Genomic DNA, 18,061 nt, shown 5'->3' with positions numbered 1-18,061 from the left:
ACATATTATTATTAAAATTGCACTTGTTTTTCCTAAGAAATTTCAGGTTGATCACTGTTGTTTAGCTTTTTTTTTTTTTTCTAAAAGGTTTGACAGTGAAGTTTGAAAATGTGAACATTTTCATACTGTAATTAAAATTTTTGCAATAAAATAAGTAGAAAAAATTGGAGCCGTCATTATTGATAGGCTGTTATTTTACTGGTTGGTAACACTTTACAGTAAGGGTCCCTTAATTAACATTAGTTAGTGCATTATAAAGCATTAATTAACTGTTTAATAATATATTACCAATCATTATTATGTATTACTTAGACTTAGGTAACATATTAGTTCGTATATTAATAAGCTGTTAATTAATGTTTTACTACTCAAAGTTACTTAATAAATGATTAAGCATTCATAAAAGTCAAATAATGTAATTAGTTATTATTATGTACACACTACTCAGCATTAATTAACACATTGTTTTTATATTAGTAAGCCATTAATAATGTTTCTAATAATCATTTACTAATGGGGTTGAGAAGGGGAACTGTCTGCTACTTCGTTCCCAGTGCCACTGCTGGTATAAATGCTGTAAAGTGTTACCTACTGGTCTGCTAGAGATCAAATCCGGCTGTATGTGGCCCCTGAACTAAAATGATTAGACAGTACAGTTCACAAACACCATATATTTATGTGCTGTATGTGTTATGATATTTTTGTATCAGATACATAGAGTTGTATCGTACTCATTCTTACCTGTGTTGTTTAGGCCAAACAACAGGGGACATGATATGGCGAAAGATAGCACCCACACCACAGAGATCATCACTGTGACCCTTCTCCTGGAGCTGTAGCGAGTGTTGTATAGCATTGGCATCGCAACTGCTGTGTAACTACGGATAAGATGTAAATAAAACAAAATAAAGTCAAACGTGTGTATGACAAAGTGCTGCCAGACAACAAGCACAATAACTGGCCTCAGTATTATACATATGTATACTTACAGTCATTTCAATTTAAGATTTATATAATAATCTGTAGTGCTAGTTCTGCTTTTTTGTTTCTAGATTTCTTTTTCATTGGTGAAAGATATAAAAGAGTATCCACAATAAGAAATGTTCCCTGTCATCTTTGATCATGCAATTTTTGATGGCGGGCAAGTGCCTCTCAAAAAGCCATAAATTCAGTTTGCATTAAGATGAGGGTTTTGCTTTCCACTTGCAGGGAAAGGCCATATATTTAACCTCTGCCCACTGGTTGAAACTATTAGGGAGTTTGTTGGTGGGAAATGCAGCTTTTCCAACAATGGCTCATTCATTGATTTCTTTGTAATTTGATTTAAAAGGCTTTCGACATAAGGATTGGACTGTGTTTTAGGAAAACACAGAAACATAGAGGCAATAATTTTATCTACATCTATGATCTGTGATTTTAGTGTAAGAATGCATTTCATTCACATTTCATTAGCAATAGAAAAACAAGAAGTGTGAAAGATGACAGATTTTTTTAACTGTAGGGATGTTAACATCAACCCAGTGTACTTGAATAGGCTGTAAAATGTATATTTATAAAACAGGGTTTCTGCAGGTATCAGCAAATCTACTTTAATGCTTTTTAATGCCTGTTTTAATGGCACTTTAAACAAATGTAATGCCCATGTCCGAATGCAAATACAGTTTTCAAATTCAGATATTTTTTTTTATTCATGCACAGAGAAAGTAAATGTATCATACATGAGTAGTTTACAACAGATGTACATAAAAGGAAAGCCCAAGGAAGCAAGAGTACTTATAGATAGGGGGCTGTCGACAGGCTTTAACCAGGTTCTGAATAGTTCCTCCTCCAACCACTTCTGCTGAAACTTCCATTTTCCCATTTTTCCGACATTTGCTAATATTCCCTCCTCTCTTTCGCCACAGCAAGAGCACACTCACAGCACGTTGCATTCCAAGAATCCAATGTTGTGACTTTGTGCATCGGCCATAAACAATAGCCAATTAAAGGGTTCCGCCTGTCAATCATCACACTATACTTCTGATCAAAATTATTAAATGTTTATATAATCAAAATAAGTCCTGAATAACAATGCTTTTTTTTTTTTTTTACCTATCAATTGTATTTAACCCATAAAGACCCAGTGCTACTTCTGTGGCAGTTCCCAGATGAATTTTCCTCTCTGTTTCACTTTCTTAGGTGATTTATTACCATTTATTATAAAATTATCATCTATATTTTGCCTTTTTAACTGAAAATCATGTATTTTCCTATATTTAATTTCCTATATTTCATTTAGATATTCATGAAAACTCAGAGTTAATTCAAAAGTTATTTTATCAAAACCCCCAAAAAACAGAAGAAAAAGTGACTTTTGCAGCAAATCTATCATTAACGCAACATAAAACAAGTGTCTCCATCCACTGTCATTGATCCAACTCCATGGGTTTTATTGGTGAATCAATGTTGCAGAAGATGACAGTATTTCCACATTCACTGCAGAGTCTCTGAACGTCCAAATAGGTCATATCTGATGACCATGAAAAGATGACAAACTGCATTTTACACCAATTATTTACATGTATTGATAGGATTAATGGGTAAACAGGTATTTAACATTTTATATTAGTAGATGCTTTTAGGTACCAGTGGGGGTTTCAGTCTTTATGGGTTAATTTTTTAATGCCTCTGGATGTTGAATTTAATGCTTTTTAATGCCATTTAAGGCCTTTATTTTCACAAAAACTATTTAATGACTTTTTATGTTCGGCAGAAACCCTGTAAAATGAACTGTTTTTGTAGTTGTTGGTCTGAGCAGAATAGGTTTTTCTCATTGTATATTCAGTGTTACTGCAGTGTATTGTGTAAATATGTAAACATAGACTGACATTCTGCATCATGTCAAAACTGTTTTGTAGACTTAAATTACAGACAGTACACAAAAAGCACTGACACATAGTGTATTTTGCTTTATATTTTTGGTGTTGGAGCCTGACTGTTCTGACACACACACTGAAAACACAATGACAAAGAAGAGTCTTTTGCCTTGACTTATAAAGAGTGCGCCTCTTGGCAACATAATTTCATGTGCATATCTGTATCGATGGTGGTCATTAACCCTCTGCAAGTAGAGAGGATGCATGTGGCTTTTTCACTTGTCACTGCTGATAAAATGATAATATTTTCATGATTTACAACAGTGACTAACCTTTGTTCTGGCCTGAAATAGGGAAGTTATCCATATTCACATGTAGTATTTTTAGACCTTGACTAAACACATTGAGATTTACAACAATAAATACAACTAAAAAAAAATCAGTCTGTGTTGCAGAATACAAAGTGTAAAAAAAACAAAAACAAAAACAAAACAAAAAACACCTTCCGTGATGTATAAATTAAAATGCTGCCTGCGGCTACTGAATTTTAAGGAAGGAAACAGATTTGTCTGCAGCTCTTCTCTGATCTTTTACAACAGTGCATCACATGGGTGGACCCTGGAAAAGACTTAACCCAGAGAAAGTGATTCTTGATACTGTCACACTCTCACCAATAAGCATTCGTAAATACATGAGCAGGCACAAGCTGAATAGATAGTATCTATATGTAAATTCTGATGTTATTCCTCTCTGCTATGTTAGCAACATCCATTTCCGATGCACAAAAACAATCCCTTCTGAGGTTATTCACATTAATACTGTCTTTGCTACATGTGACATGTGTTTACTAATTCAATCATTTCGATAAGAATTAAAATTGCATCCCTGTCTGACCATGGTGAATGTTTGTTTTGCATGTGGATTTAAGATGACAATACAGCCAAGCGGAAAATCATGTAAAATTAAACATGACAGAGTTTGTTAAGATGAAAATATGGGAAATGTTATGTCCTTGGTTTTCCTCAGTTTTAAACATAAGTGTTACATTTGGAAGTGCTCTCTCACTCTGCTTGTTAATATTTGTTGATCATTTCATTTATCCCTTCAGTGAAAGCACAACTTCTTTTTATTGGAATATTTGTTAAAATTACTATTTTCACAAATGTCAGAAGCTGCTTCTTCTATTCAGTGTTGGCAGTCATCCTTACACATCTGTTTTACAAGTGTCATTATTTTATATCTGTATGTATGTATTTTATTTACAAAATTGCTGCAAGTCATGTTGAGATGCTTATATTTGTCATTCTGGAACATCTATAGATTCAGTTATTAACCCTGTAAAGACTGAACCATTAAATCATTGACAGAAAATTCCAGTTCTTTGAAACTGGAGCCTTTATTGGTCCTAATGAACAACCCCTCAAAAAGTTTTTTTTTTTTTTTTTTTTTTTTCAAATATCAATTTTCATGTTCCATTTTCAATTTTGTATCATATTTGATACATCAGATCTCAATGATCAACTATCATTATTTCTGAACAAACAAAAACATAACATAACACAAACATTTCTAACAAATTGGTAATTGTTTTTCAAAATTGACAAAGTTCTGCCTCCTTCCTCATTAATGACAATCTTGTAGTGTCACTGGAAAGGCCTCTGGTGAACAAATCCCTCCCCCTGGTGGATTATCTGTGTATTGCATGTATCTAATTGTATACATCAGATTTTTCCAAGACAAAAATTATCACACTGATCATGTAGAGGGCTTCAAAAATCATGTATCAGATATGATATGTTCAATGTTATATGGTTCACAGAAGTGCAATACAATCATATCAAGAGAAGTATAAAATCCAATGTCTGAAAAAAAACAAAAAAACATTTAGTCTGTAAATAAGAACATGAGCTTTGACAGTCATGTACCAAAAGACAGCAGCTCTCTTCTGTTATTCAAAAGGTAAAGATTTCCTTTGAAAATCCAAGCAGGAAGCATGACAAGCAGGTCTGAACAATCTGTGCACTGACGGACTCACCGATCAATGCTGATGGCACAGAGATTGAGAATGCTGGCTGTACACATCATGACATCCAGCGTGACAAAGATGTCACAGTGGATCTTACTAAAACGCCACTCTCCCACTACCTAGAAGAGAAAAAAAAACACCAATAAATGACATTTTACAACAACCATCAACAGAACAAAACCCCCACAAACGTAAAAAAAAACAACACTCAGATGTGACGTGTTTTCATTTCACAACAAAAAGTCCTCTTGACAGTCAAGCTTCCTCACATATACTTTTCGTATTATTTCCATATCAGTAACAGAAATCAAGAGGGAATAAACAGTATTATCGAACAATGAATGAGACTATGCATGAAAATGAGTATCCATAACGAAAACTCAATCCACCTACATTTTATTTGGTGTTTGAAAGACAGACTGAATAGGTCTGGGTTGAAAAGAACTGTGTGCGAAATGTAATTCAAAAGTTATTTATGCTGTAAAGAAAATATTACATTTGACATGGGTGACATTGACTGAGGATTTATTATAATTCAGTGATTGCTTAATCATAACTTCACGTTCCTTTACATCGTTATGAATTAAACATTAAATTATGACGAAAACTATAGACAACCTAGTGAGATAATTACCGTGTAGCATACATTGTAGATGACGGCCCCAGGTGGCTTTCAGTCAAGGACGAGATCGAAACCTATTTATATTCATGCCTCCTCTGATTTTTATTACATGGTCAAGTCCTGTGATGAATCGAGCACAGTCATTGATGCGATAATAAGCTTAAGTTGGCCAATGCCACCCACTACGGACGCAACAACCTGTTTCATCTCAGCTCTGAAAAGTGTAAGTTAATACTTGTGTGTGCATGTGGGTGTGTGATTTTCTTTTCTTTAATTAATCCCTGTTCTCATGTAAAGAGCTGCATACCGTTTACCAGTGTCATTAACATTAATGGTGGTTATAGAATTATTATTATTAGTGACCTGCTCACTATTGTAGCCTCTTCTTTCTCCTCTTTTGTATTTTTCAACATTTAGCATCTTCAATTTCATGAAGTCACAGCAAAGATAAACTTAAACTGAAAAACTAGTTGGACGTAAATGTTGCAAATGGTATAATATTCTCATTTTGTTCATTGCTATGCTCTCTCCAAATAAATTCCTAACTTTACAGTGTGCACAGCGTATCATAATTCAAACTGCATAAGCACTGTAATTTCATTTGCAAAGGTAAAGAGTTGGGAAACTGAAAATGCATTTTTGGAGGCTGAGGAACTGAGAATGTGGCCAGACAGCGCAATTTAAAGTCACTTAAAAATGAGGTGAAATAGATGCCACATACCCGAAACTAAATTCACATTTCACCAAATAAAAGACATCCTTTACTTCCACCAATTCAATTTAAGAAGGAATTTCAGCACAAACACAAGCCTATTAACTCAGTCTGGTAGTGTCTTGAGTATTTTACAAAAAAAGGTTTTAATAGTTTTGCTTCAGAAAACAAAATGTAACACAGATGTAAAAAGAACCACTCATACATCAATTAACTGCAGCAAGTAGAAAAAAAATATTGACTGGTTTTCTGGTTTTTGTTGGAGACAAAATATATTGTACGAAACATGTGAAGTTTTAAACAAATCTTAAGTGTTTTCTCTGCATTTAATCCTTCCTGAGTGATTTATATCCATTTATTGTAATATTATCCTCTGTATTTTGCATTTTTCAGTGAAAATCAGGTGTTTACCCGAATTATTACTAACCATAAAGATGCTCATCAGAGAAAACTGAAGAAAAGGTTAATTTTTTGGCAAAATACAGTCACATAAGAAATTATTAGACCATCAAAATTCATCAAAAACAATGGCTATGTGCTAACTCCTGTGTGTATCATGTGACTAAAACAGACAGAAAAGAAAACATGGAATGCCTAAAAGCACTGTTTTTGGTAGTACAATGCCATAGATATTGATGTAAGAGCTTAAGTGATTTTGGTTATTATCAAGAAAACATGGAAAATGGATAGAGATCAGCTCTGAAATCAAACTCTTATGAGCTATTTTTTTTGGTATTATTATATTTGTCCAAACAAATGTACCTGTAGTTGTACCAGGCATTAAAATGAACAAGAAATTGAAGAAAACAAGGAGTGGGCTAATAATTTTTTGCCACAACTGTACATCATTAATTCCACATAAAAACAAATGTTTACCACCACTATCATTTGTGTAACATGGGTTTTATTAGTGAATCAATGCAGAGAATGAGAGTGTTTCCATGTTCACTATACAGCCTCTGAGAGTCCAATTGCGTCATATCTGGTGTCGCTGAAAAGCTCAGAAACTATATTTCACCTGAATTATTTAAATGTATTGATAGGATTAGTGGATCACTTATTACACTAATTAAACATTTTAGATCAGTAGCTGCTTTTGGCCACTTGGCTGATCTTTGAGGGTTAAGCCATCCAAAATACACCAACCATAAGCTCTTTACATCAGTTACACATGACAGAGTCCAACCATATGCAGTATTTATAGATAGTAATATGTATGATATCTAATTAATGCTAATTTAGCATTTAATAATAAAGGGCAGTTGAAATATGCTGCCCATTCTGTAACTAAGCTTTCATAGCTCTCATAGCTTATATAATTCACCCTGCTGTACACAGTATTAATAAACTCAGTCACGGCTGTTGTCTATGACTTTGTGCATGAATAAAGATAAAGCATATATTAGATTAGAAGAGACTGTTAGATCGAGAAGAAGCAAACAAGCAGAGTGTTCTAACCAAATGTCAGATACTGTTAAGACTGTGGTTCATGTTTGTCAGAAAACAGGCATCATTGAATGTTAGTAGCATTATGGATATATACTGTATTATTAGGTGTATTGTAAATAAATGAGGAGAATTCAAAATAAATTTCCCTCTAATCCATTAACCCGTACAGACCCAGTGCTACTTTTGTGGCAGTTGTGTTCCGTCATCGGGACCCCTCGTGTTGTGGAGGCCTTGTGGTTGTGCATGGTGACATCCACCTGTGCACACTGCTAAACTCTGAGCCCTTTTCCTCCTTTGAGTATCAGATGATAAAAATCAGGGCTTTTAATGCTTTTTACTGTGTTTTAATATATGGTCCTCCTGGCTCTTGTGGGGCCTTTCTTATTGATTTTACTGACTTCTTATCCTCTATTGTATCCTCTAACTGTTTTAATCATTGGAGATTTAAACATTCACATTGATGATGTCACATCTAACGCAGTTGCAGAATTTTTATCTATAACTAACTCTTGTAACTTCATCCAACATGTCTCTGGACCCACTCACATTAAAGGCCATATTTGGACTAGGGCTGGGTGATAAAACCATAACGATATATCGTGACATAACTTTTCCTTATAGAAATATGAGACATGCTCGATACAATTTCAATAGAATTCATTCGTCCATGTTTTGACAGACGTAAGAACAGCCAATCATAATTAAGTAGCACTGCACCAAACCAATCAGGCTAGAGCCCTGGCAAGATAGGCTGACCCACACAGCACAGATGTAAGAGCAGCCGCAGCACATACGCTAATGTTTGGGCTGCAGCAGGAGGTAATGAGTGTTAGCTCAGGAGAAAATGTGACCGAGAACTTGGGTGACCAGATTACTGAAAAGTAGGGTGCAACATAGAAGCTGGGAGTTGGACATTCAAAGCATGTTAAGATTCATTTTCAGCTTATGCCAGTTATGGTAGTTAAGGAACACACCCCAACATATATACCCTCGGCATTGTTTTGTTTGGGTTCTCTTTTAAAACTTGAAAGCTTTTGCCTGCTGGTCAGACTTTTAGTTTAGTTTTAAATATACAATCACAGAAAAAATTTTTAGACCACCCTTGTTTTCTTCAATTTCTTGTTCATTTCAATGCCTGGTATATTTGGACAAATATAATGATAAAAAAAAAAAAAAAACCTCATAAGAGTTTAATTTCAGAGCTGATATCTAGTCATTTTCCATGTTTTCTTGATAATAACCAAAATCACTTCAGTTCTTACATCAATAGCTATGGCATTGTACTGACAAAAACAGTGCTTTTAGGCATTCCACGTTTTCTTTTCTGTCTGTTTTAGTCACATGATACACACAGGAGTTAGTACTTGATTGCGTAACCATTGTTTCTGATGACTTTTGATGGTCTAACAATTTTTTCCACAACTGTATGTACCTGTTTAATTTATCTGAAACACTTGTATAATGTTCTTCAGCATATCTGTCATGTTCAACCTCTGACAGAAAAGAAATTATATTTAAATCAAAAATAACCTTCTGATGACTTCACAAGTAATTTATAAGTAACGGAATATTTAAGCTTGACAAAAATAGTGATTTGATTTATATCGTGATACAAATCACTATCGTCTGATATGAAAAAAAAAAAAAAAACCCTATTGTGATATGATTTTTTTCCATACCGCCCAGCCCTATGTTGGACGTTGTTTTCTCATTCGGCCTTGACGTTAGGAATGTGGAGGACTTTCTTGTCAGTGATCATTGCTGTGTGCTTTTTAAGGTCAATTTCCCAGTAAATCCTCCCCCACTGAACATAAGAACCCAAAGGCGCGTTATTAATCAGGACATTGCTGATGGGTTCTCTGCTTTGTTTGAGCAACACATCTTAATGGGAATTGATCATCCTGATGTTTTTATCCAGACTTTGAACAGTCATTGCATGCATGTTTTAGATACAGTGTCAGTGATGAAGTCTAGTTGTGCCCCAGTAAAACGGCCTCAGCCCTGGATACATGACTCCATTCGCTCTTTCAAGAGAAACTGTCGAAAGGTTGAACGTCTGTGGAAGTCAACACAGCTAGAGGTTCATAGACTCCACTTAAAGGAGCTTAGAGCCACTCTAAAGGAAATATTGAGGAATGCTAGGACCCAATATTTCTCTCAGATCACCTCTTCAAATAAGAACAATCCTAAGGTCTTATTTAACACCATCAGCTCTCTGGTCTCACCTGCTGTCCGCCAAATTCTTGTTCACTCTAAAGCAGACAGCAATGAATTCCTTAATTTCTTTGTGGATAAAATGAGAGACATCAGGGCAAACCTTTCTCCATTGTCTTCTCCTAACCCTGTCGGTGTATGTGCTCATCTTGTAATTGGACGTCTTTTAACCCTGTGACCCTCCAGGATATCACTGCTCACAGTAAAACCCTCCTCATCTCCTACTGATGTGCTCCCTACCAAGCTGCTTAAAACTGTCTTCAGTGCAATTGGTTCCTCTGTTGTCACTTTGATAAATCATTCACTTTCAACTGGTGTGGTTCCAAGCTTTTTTAAACATGCAGTTATGGAACCTACACTTAAAAAGCCAACTCTGTACCCATCACAGCTCAAAAATTATAGGCCAATTTCTAAGCTTCCTTTCTTGTACAAAATGCTAGAGAAAACAGTGGCAAAGGAAATTATAGGGCCTGATTTATTAAGATTGCAAATAACAGGCACAAATTTTCTTGCTTGTCCTAAAAAATACACGTGGTATTGATTTGCTTGTCACGGGTGATCAACGAAGATTGCCAGCGCAAATGACAACAGGTGCAAAGTCTTGAAGACTATGCTATTTAACTGAGGATTTTGCACTACAGGTTGTTGTCATGGAGACAGTATGCTGGAAAAACTGCTAGCACTAATGGCAATAGTGCACTGGAATGATTCAGACACAAGAAAATGTAACGTTGTGAGGAGTTTTTGATCGTTGTGAAGGCGTTGCATGACTCCTCCATGTGACTGGCCCCAAATCATCCCTTAGTTCATCTAGAAATTCTAAAATGGCTTTGCTGGGTAGGCGATACATCTCAATTATTTTTTCTTCTGTCATTCCAAAAATGTTGACGCGATCAGAAACAATTCATTCTCTGCGTTGCCTTTGGTTGTGCCTATGCCGACGCCCTCGCCACAACAACTGCAGCCAGTTTTGCATGAAGCTGTGCTAGTAAAAAACTGCCTTTCAGACATGCTAAATATAGCCACAAAGTCAGCCACCGCAATCAGTTTCAGGTTTGGTAAATCACATTCCGCATGCTAAATAAATATTTGCATCTACTCCTCCCAATAATTTTGTGCGGTCTAACAGAACTGCCCATATTGCATATTCATCAAGGCAAACACACTAAATAGGTTGCGTAAGCTATTTTGCCCATTGGAGAGATGTAACCCTCAGTGCGTCCTGTTAGTAAATAAGCCTCAACATGTTTTTGTGTGCGTAGTCAAGTTTGCGCACGTTTTTATGCGCGCAAACCTTTAGTAAATCAGACCAACAGTGTCCTTGGAGGAAAATAATGTCCTGGACAAATTCCAGTCAGAAACCTCTCCACTGAAACTGCCTTGATCCGAATTTCCAGTCACATTATGAAGACAGCTGACTCTGGCGAACACACAGTCCTTGTTTTATTGGATCTTTTGTCTGCTTTTGACAAAGTTGATGATAGTATTATGATTAACCAACTTCAGGAACTAGGGTTGTCTGCGTCTGTTTTCAAATGTTTTGTTTCTTACCTCACAGTCTAGAGGAAGAAGTCTAAAACAGAAGGATCTTCATCGTCTTCAGGCTGTTCAGAACTCTGCTGCAAGGCTTAACTCATACCAGTAAAAGAGCACATATCACACTGATTTTACAGATCTATCCTGCCTCCTAGTTCTTTTTAGGATACATTTTAAAATTCTAGTTCTTATCCTTAAAGCTTTAAATGGCCAAGCCCCTGTCGACATTTTAGAGTTGCTGGAATTGCAAAACCCTCCACGGGCTCTTAGATCCTTGAGTCAATGCCAGCTGGTTATCCTCCGCACTCGCTTTAAAAATAGAGGGGATCGAGCGTTCCAAGCTGTGGCCCCGAGACTTTGGAACGCCCTGCCACTAGCACTTTGCACCTTAAATTCAACTGAGTCTTTAAAAAAGCAACTGAAAACCCTCTTGTTTGGACAGGCTTCTAGTTGGGGGGGTGGGGGGGGGGTGTATCACCATTTACTTTAAAATTTTTATGCTTGTGTCTGTGTATGTAGCTGTATGTTTTTTATACCTGTATATTTATCTGTATGTGTTGTTGTCTATGCATTTTTGTATTTTACTTTTGCTATATTGTTAGAACTCCTTGACATATGAAAAGGTGAACTTAAATGCACGACTCAGAAAAACTGACGGTTTTAACAAAAGTATTTTAATGAAAAAGTGATTAACAAAATGTGCTCTCAAGGAGGATATATCAAACTAAAAAACAATCTCTATGATGAACAAAATCTCTTTCAGAAAACCTTGAAACAAAAGCCTGACAAACTTGGAAAACACCTGGTTGGCCTCTTGACGTGAATACAATGACAGAATCAGACAAACCGGCACAAGACAAAGGGAGACAGGACTATTTATACATGAGGTAGGGGAACACAGGTGACAACAATCAGGGGTGGGGCTAATAATCACACTGGTGGGAAAACACACAAAGGGAGGAAGTCAGGGTCTGAAACGAGAGGGAAGAGATGAGTACAAAATAAAGCAGGAAGTGCAAGACAGGACCCAATGTGAACAACTCTAACTTAACATAAAGTGACTAATCAAACAGAGACAAAACACTGAAAACCAAAGATGAGACACGAAACAATAAACATTAACATGATTAACATATCTGACGAGACATAACATATAGAAATAAATTGTATTATTATTATTTTATTATTATTCCCAAATGAATTTTTCTCCCTATTTAACCTTTCTTAAGTGATTTATCATAATTTATTTTAATATTATCCTCTGTATGTTGCATTTTTTCAGTGAAAATCATGTATTTTCCTGCATTTAATTCACTGATTAATTTACTGAAGCTCAGATTAAAAGCTCAAAGTTATTAAATTGGAAAAAGAGAAAACTGAAGAAAAAGTGACTTTTTCAGCAAAGGTAGCAATAACTCAACATAAAAACAAGTGTCTCCATCCACTGTCATTGATCCAACTCTATGGGTTTTACTGATGAATCAATGTTGTAGAAGATGATGGTGTTTCCATGTTCACTACAGAACCTCTGAACGTCCACATGGGTCATATCTGATGACTATGAAAAGATGATAAACTGCATTTTACATCAATTATTGATAGGATTAGTGGGTCAACAGGTATTAAACAGTTTAGATCAGTAGATGGTTGAGACTGATGGTAGCTGTTTGGGTTTTTATGGGTTAAAGCCAAGCTGTTGTAAACTCTTCTCACATATTTAAGGTTTTATTCATCACCTTAACTGAATAAGACTGCAGTGGTCATACACTGTTGCCTAAATATTATTTTCAGTTTTGTTTTCATTGTTTATACACATCAGTAATCAGGTGCAACGATTACATATTGAGACCCACTTACAATTTATCCATCAAGAATCAATCACATTGTCATAATCATCTCATAAGAGGTAAAAATATTTTGTTCCACCTTTATGTGCAGAGGTGTTTTATATGTTATATGTACTGTACTCACTTTTTGGATTGTTTCCCCAAATCATCAGTGAATTATAGTGTCAGTTTGTAGACTCCATAATTGCTTATTTTTTGTGGTTTTATATCATGTCAAATGACGACTTTAATTTATTACAGATAACATTTGTATGAGACAGCTTGAGAGGGCTGTGCCAAAATTTTGATGAAACACATGCTGGGTAATAGATTTTGACAAATCGCCAGTGCTCAGTTCTCAGAATATTAATTTGAGGGCAACTTCACCAAAGTTGTTGTGAGGCATCAAATATCCATCTGACATGAAGGTCAGGCGGCTCCAGTTCATTCTTTTTTTAAAAAGTTTCCTGTGCTGTCATCCCAATAACAGTAACAGTAACATAATCTAACTCACCTTTCTCCTGCTCTGGGAGTGCCAGGCTCTGTGTTTGGGTGTTTGATGGGATATTTGAGGCAGGTGTGTCTGTCCTGTAGTGTATTTAAAGGGGTCATATTTTGCTAAACCCACTTTTATTAGTCTTTGGTACATTTATTTGTGTATTTGGGGACCCTAACAGTTGAAAAAGTTTGCTGCAAAACTATCTTTATATTCATTCTGGCAAAAATTGAGTGGATTTCTACAACCAGTTTTAATTCCTGCTTAATTTGTAATGTCTATAACTAGTTAGGTCACGACATTTGCACATATAAGGTCAAGACTTCCGATGAATATTTCTCGGAGTACAACATAATTGTTTGTCAGCAGCAGCGGTTGTAGTCCATACTGAAAAGATGTCCAAACTTCAAAACGATTCCCTAAAATGTTCAGTTGTTGGCTGAACGGGACAGAACAGCACAGCCAACAACCTGGAGGAGGTGGGGCCTGAAGTGGCTCATTTGCATTTAAAGGGCCAATGCTCAAAACAACCTTTCTGGTGTCATTACTCAGAAATAGGGTTGAAGATGGACCTGTTGAGTTGAATTAATGAAGAATTCAGACCCAAGCAGAACATTTACAGTTTATGTAGACCACAAGGAAATGTTTAAGATACATAATTCCATTTAAAAAAGCAAAATATCACTCCTTTAAAGTGTAATTTTACTCACATTTTGAGTCTAACTCCAATCACTGTATGATTCAGAAAATTATTACAATGTAGATGTAAGACAGGATTAGTTCAGGGACATCAGGAAAACAGAAGAACTATATAGAACCATATTGTAGAAGCCAATAACATAATAACAACACATAATGTAATAAATGTGCCATTTTTAAAATGTAATAGGCCAAAAAGGTAATAAGTGGCCAATACAGTGATAATAATATATTATTACGTTATTGGCTCAATTATTACATTTGCAAAGAATTTTTTTTTTTTTTACCAGGCCAATAATGCAATAACCAACTGATAACTTAGTAAGTTATTACGTTATTGGCCAAAAGTTATTACGTTATCGGTTCAGGACTTTTATTACGTTATTGGCCAGTTATTACATTATTGGCCTATTACATTTTAAACATGGCAAAGTTATTATGTTAGGTTATGTTAGGTTGTTATTACGTTATGGGTCGTTATTACGTTAGTGGCTTCTACACATATCGTCACTGTCGGGTGGAAACTTCTTATGTCTAAAATTTCTTTTTCAGGAAACTGGAAAGACGATGTATACTCTAAATAAATTAATGGGGTAAAGCGATGTAGTCACAAGCCATTTTCAACACTTTTCATTGGTTGAATATTTCTAAAACTGTCAGGCTGACCAATGGAAAACTGACCTATAGAATTGTTTTATACCCAAAAAAAACTAAGTGCCAAAAATGGACTTATGAGGTTTCCACCCAACATCCATGAATATTTTTTCTTTTTTTATTCTTTTTTTTAGGGGTATTGTAATCGTTTTGTTGTCTGCCTGTCTGTCCATCCATCTGTCCATTCAACAACATTATCGCATTATCTGAAGAATGCGTTGAGATATCTGCACCAAATTCACAATGTAGATGCATCTTGGCATGGAGGAGAAGCCTATTGAAAATAGCTGACCTTGACCTACTTTTTCAAGGACAAATGATAATGATAATGAAATGATAATATCTGAGTACTTTCAAATATAAATATGTATGTAATAAGTTTGACACAAAGACAATCTAATCTAAATTATAGGGCAGTAACTTTCAACAGAATCTTACACTATAGTTGGCTGAAGGGTATTAAAAGCACACAGCATGTCACGTTTTTTTTTTTTTTTTATTACCAGTTTAACCATCTCATAAAGGCCCCCCTAAAAATCAGTATCCATTTACGTGTATATGCTATATTTAGAATATTTTTGCTGCTTTTTCTTCTCCATCATACAGGCTTTTCCTACAGGGAACTGAAGGGAACACAGATTTCTCACACAAAGAGACAAATTCTGCAGCTTTTGTTATCTTATTCACTTTGATATTATTCCAGATTCAGACAAACAGATTAACCAGTGTTTTTTTTTTTTTTTTTTTTTTTTTTTTTACGAAGCAAAAATCACCACCCCTGCATGAGTCTGGGGCTTTAGACATGAGAAATAAAAAGACTTCACTTCAACATGTCAGAAAATGAATGAGGTTTGACAGAATCTGTCTTGAGGAGAGAACACCTTTGAGTACAGAGGTGGGAAGGTGGGAAATCTCAAGAATATTTTTAATACATGAAATGTTGAGTCAAGTTATTTTCACCTATAAAGTACAGATTCTTACCTATGTGTTGATTCATCACCAGCACTGGTTTTGTCACAAATGAGTCATAATAACAATAGATAGACAGCAGTGTTTTATTATCACTTTACTGCGCTGCTCTAAGCACTGCATTCTCACAATCTTTTACTGTGAGCAGGTTAATACAAAACAATTTCTTCCCACATGGTGAAACTGTACTAAAGCCGAACACCTGCTGCATTTGCATTTCATTTATTTGAAGCACGTCTTATGCTGTACTACTTTAACTTATTGCTATTCTTAGTTTGTTTTGCTTTAACCCACAAACACCCAGTGCTAGTTTTGTGGCCATTCCCAAATGATTTTTTCTCTGTATTGAACCTTAAGTGATTTAGCACTTTTCTTTGTAATATCCTCTGAATTAAAGTTTTTTTTTTTCAGTAATTTTTTTTTTTCCCTATGTTTACTTCACTGATCATGTAAATGTTCATTAAAGCAACATCATAGAACTTTTGCTCGCGGGGTCCACCCTAAAGTCAAGAAATGGTATTGTCTGTAACAACTGTCGTAAAATCTCTATCTTGGTAGTACTTGTGCATTTGTTGACAAGTCACTGATGCTGACAAACTTTCTGAGGCCACAAAGGAGACATACTGATAGAAATTTGCTAGGGTCTTCCTCAGTGAGACATGGTTAAAATCACCCAATATAAAGTTCGGAGCCTCCGGTGAGATAGTCTGCAATCTCTGTACAACATCAAATACAGTGCGGGAGGCAGAATCGGCGTGAAAGTGAAACTTAAGATCCTTTACTAATTTCTCTAAGTCTCCCGCTGTTGTGAAGCTCATTTACCTTTTCCGTACCTCCTGAAACTGTTTGTTTTTTTCCAGAACTGGCACTGGAGGGAGCTCCTGGGGCTGGTAAATTGGGCCCAACGACACCGACAAAAGTTCAGTGTCTGGTGTCTGTCTGGTGTCCAGATTTGTTCTCTGGTAATAACAGAGCTGCAGTATTGTTCATTAATATACACATGTACCCCACCTCCCTGTGTTTGTACCCGTTACTTCAGTATTGCAGTTTAGCCTGAAGGGGGTCCTGAAGCCATCAATGGTGAGATCGGAGTTATGGTCCTGTTCGGTGAGACATGTCTCAGTCAAAGCTATGTTACAACAGTCCTTAAAATCCTTTTAAAAGCAAACGTTCTTCTGGAGCTCGTCTCCTTTATTCCGTAAAAACAAACATAAAAGCTCAAAAGCCAGGGCACCAAACTCCTTACTGCCGGTGACTGTGTGTGCATATATGCATCAATTGCATAACATATCAGTGATGTGTGCTGTAAAGCAGTCAAATTTTGTAGTACTTTTTGTGTCGGGGTCCAGACTTGAACCCAGAAGTTGCATAGTGCCAGTGCAGGCAAGACAGATGCTCTGGAGCAATAACAAAGTGTAACTGAATCTATTGTGAGGAGTTGTACCACCAAAATGACCTTGAAAATATAGTTTAAAGGCTGAAAAAGTCTGTTGTATTACTTGCTGAAAATAAAACAAATGTGTCCATCCACTGTCATTGATCCAACTCTATGGGTTTTACTGGTGAATCAATGTTGTAGAAGATGACAATGTTTCCATGTTCACTACGGAGCCTCTCAACGTCCAAATGAAAAGAAGACAAACTGCATTTTATACCAATTATTTACATGTATTGATAAGATGAGTGGATACATTTATTTAACACTTTACATGACTAGATATTTTTGGTCGCCAGTGGTTGTTTGGGTCTTTGTGGTTTAAATAACAGCTATTAGTTCAGTGTATTTATATGGATTTTGGTACTTTGCAGTGTGATCTTCCGTTGTCTGCTACGTCTCATTTCTTTTGTCGATTATGTGCGTGGTCAGGGTCCAGTTCAGGCATAAGTGTCTAAAGGCAATGTTTGGCCTCCCATGCTGAAATATGGCTGGCGGTTCATTCCACAGTGATCGTTGCTCAAAATCTCCTGACAATAATGGACAGAAGAAGCAACAATCATCACAG

The 18,061-nt window shown here is 35.8% G+C and overlaps 1 protein-coding gene across 2 annotated transcripts in view; it reads right to left on the bottom strand.

Moving 5' to 3' along the window:
- drd2a (dopamine receptor D2a) overlaps nt 1–18,061 on the bottom strand; it is a 76,337-nt gene that overhangs the window by 7,901 nt on the left and 50,375 nt on the right. For both annotated transcript variants that reach the window (XM_030152963.1, XM_030152961.1), the window contains exons 3-4: nt 4,891–5,000; nt 742–878 (exon numbers count right to left, since the gene is read on the bottom strand). In XM_030152963.1, coding sequence (XP_030008823.1) covers nt 742–878; nt 4,891–5,000 — 247 coding nt within the window. The remainder of the gene's footprint in view (nt 1–741; nt 879–4,890; nt 5,001–18,061) is intronic.

The sequence above is a fragment of the Sphaeramia orbicularis genome, chromosome 13, assembly GCF_902148855.1.
Source record: "Sphaeramia orbicularis chromosome 13, fSphaOr1.1, whole genome shotgun sequence".
Lineage (NCBI taxonomy): Eukaryota > Metazoa > Chordata > Actinopteri > Kurtiformes > Apogonidae > Sphaeramia > Sphaeramia orbicularis.
This window is presented reverse-complemented; position numbering and strand designations above follow the sequence as displayed.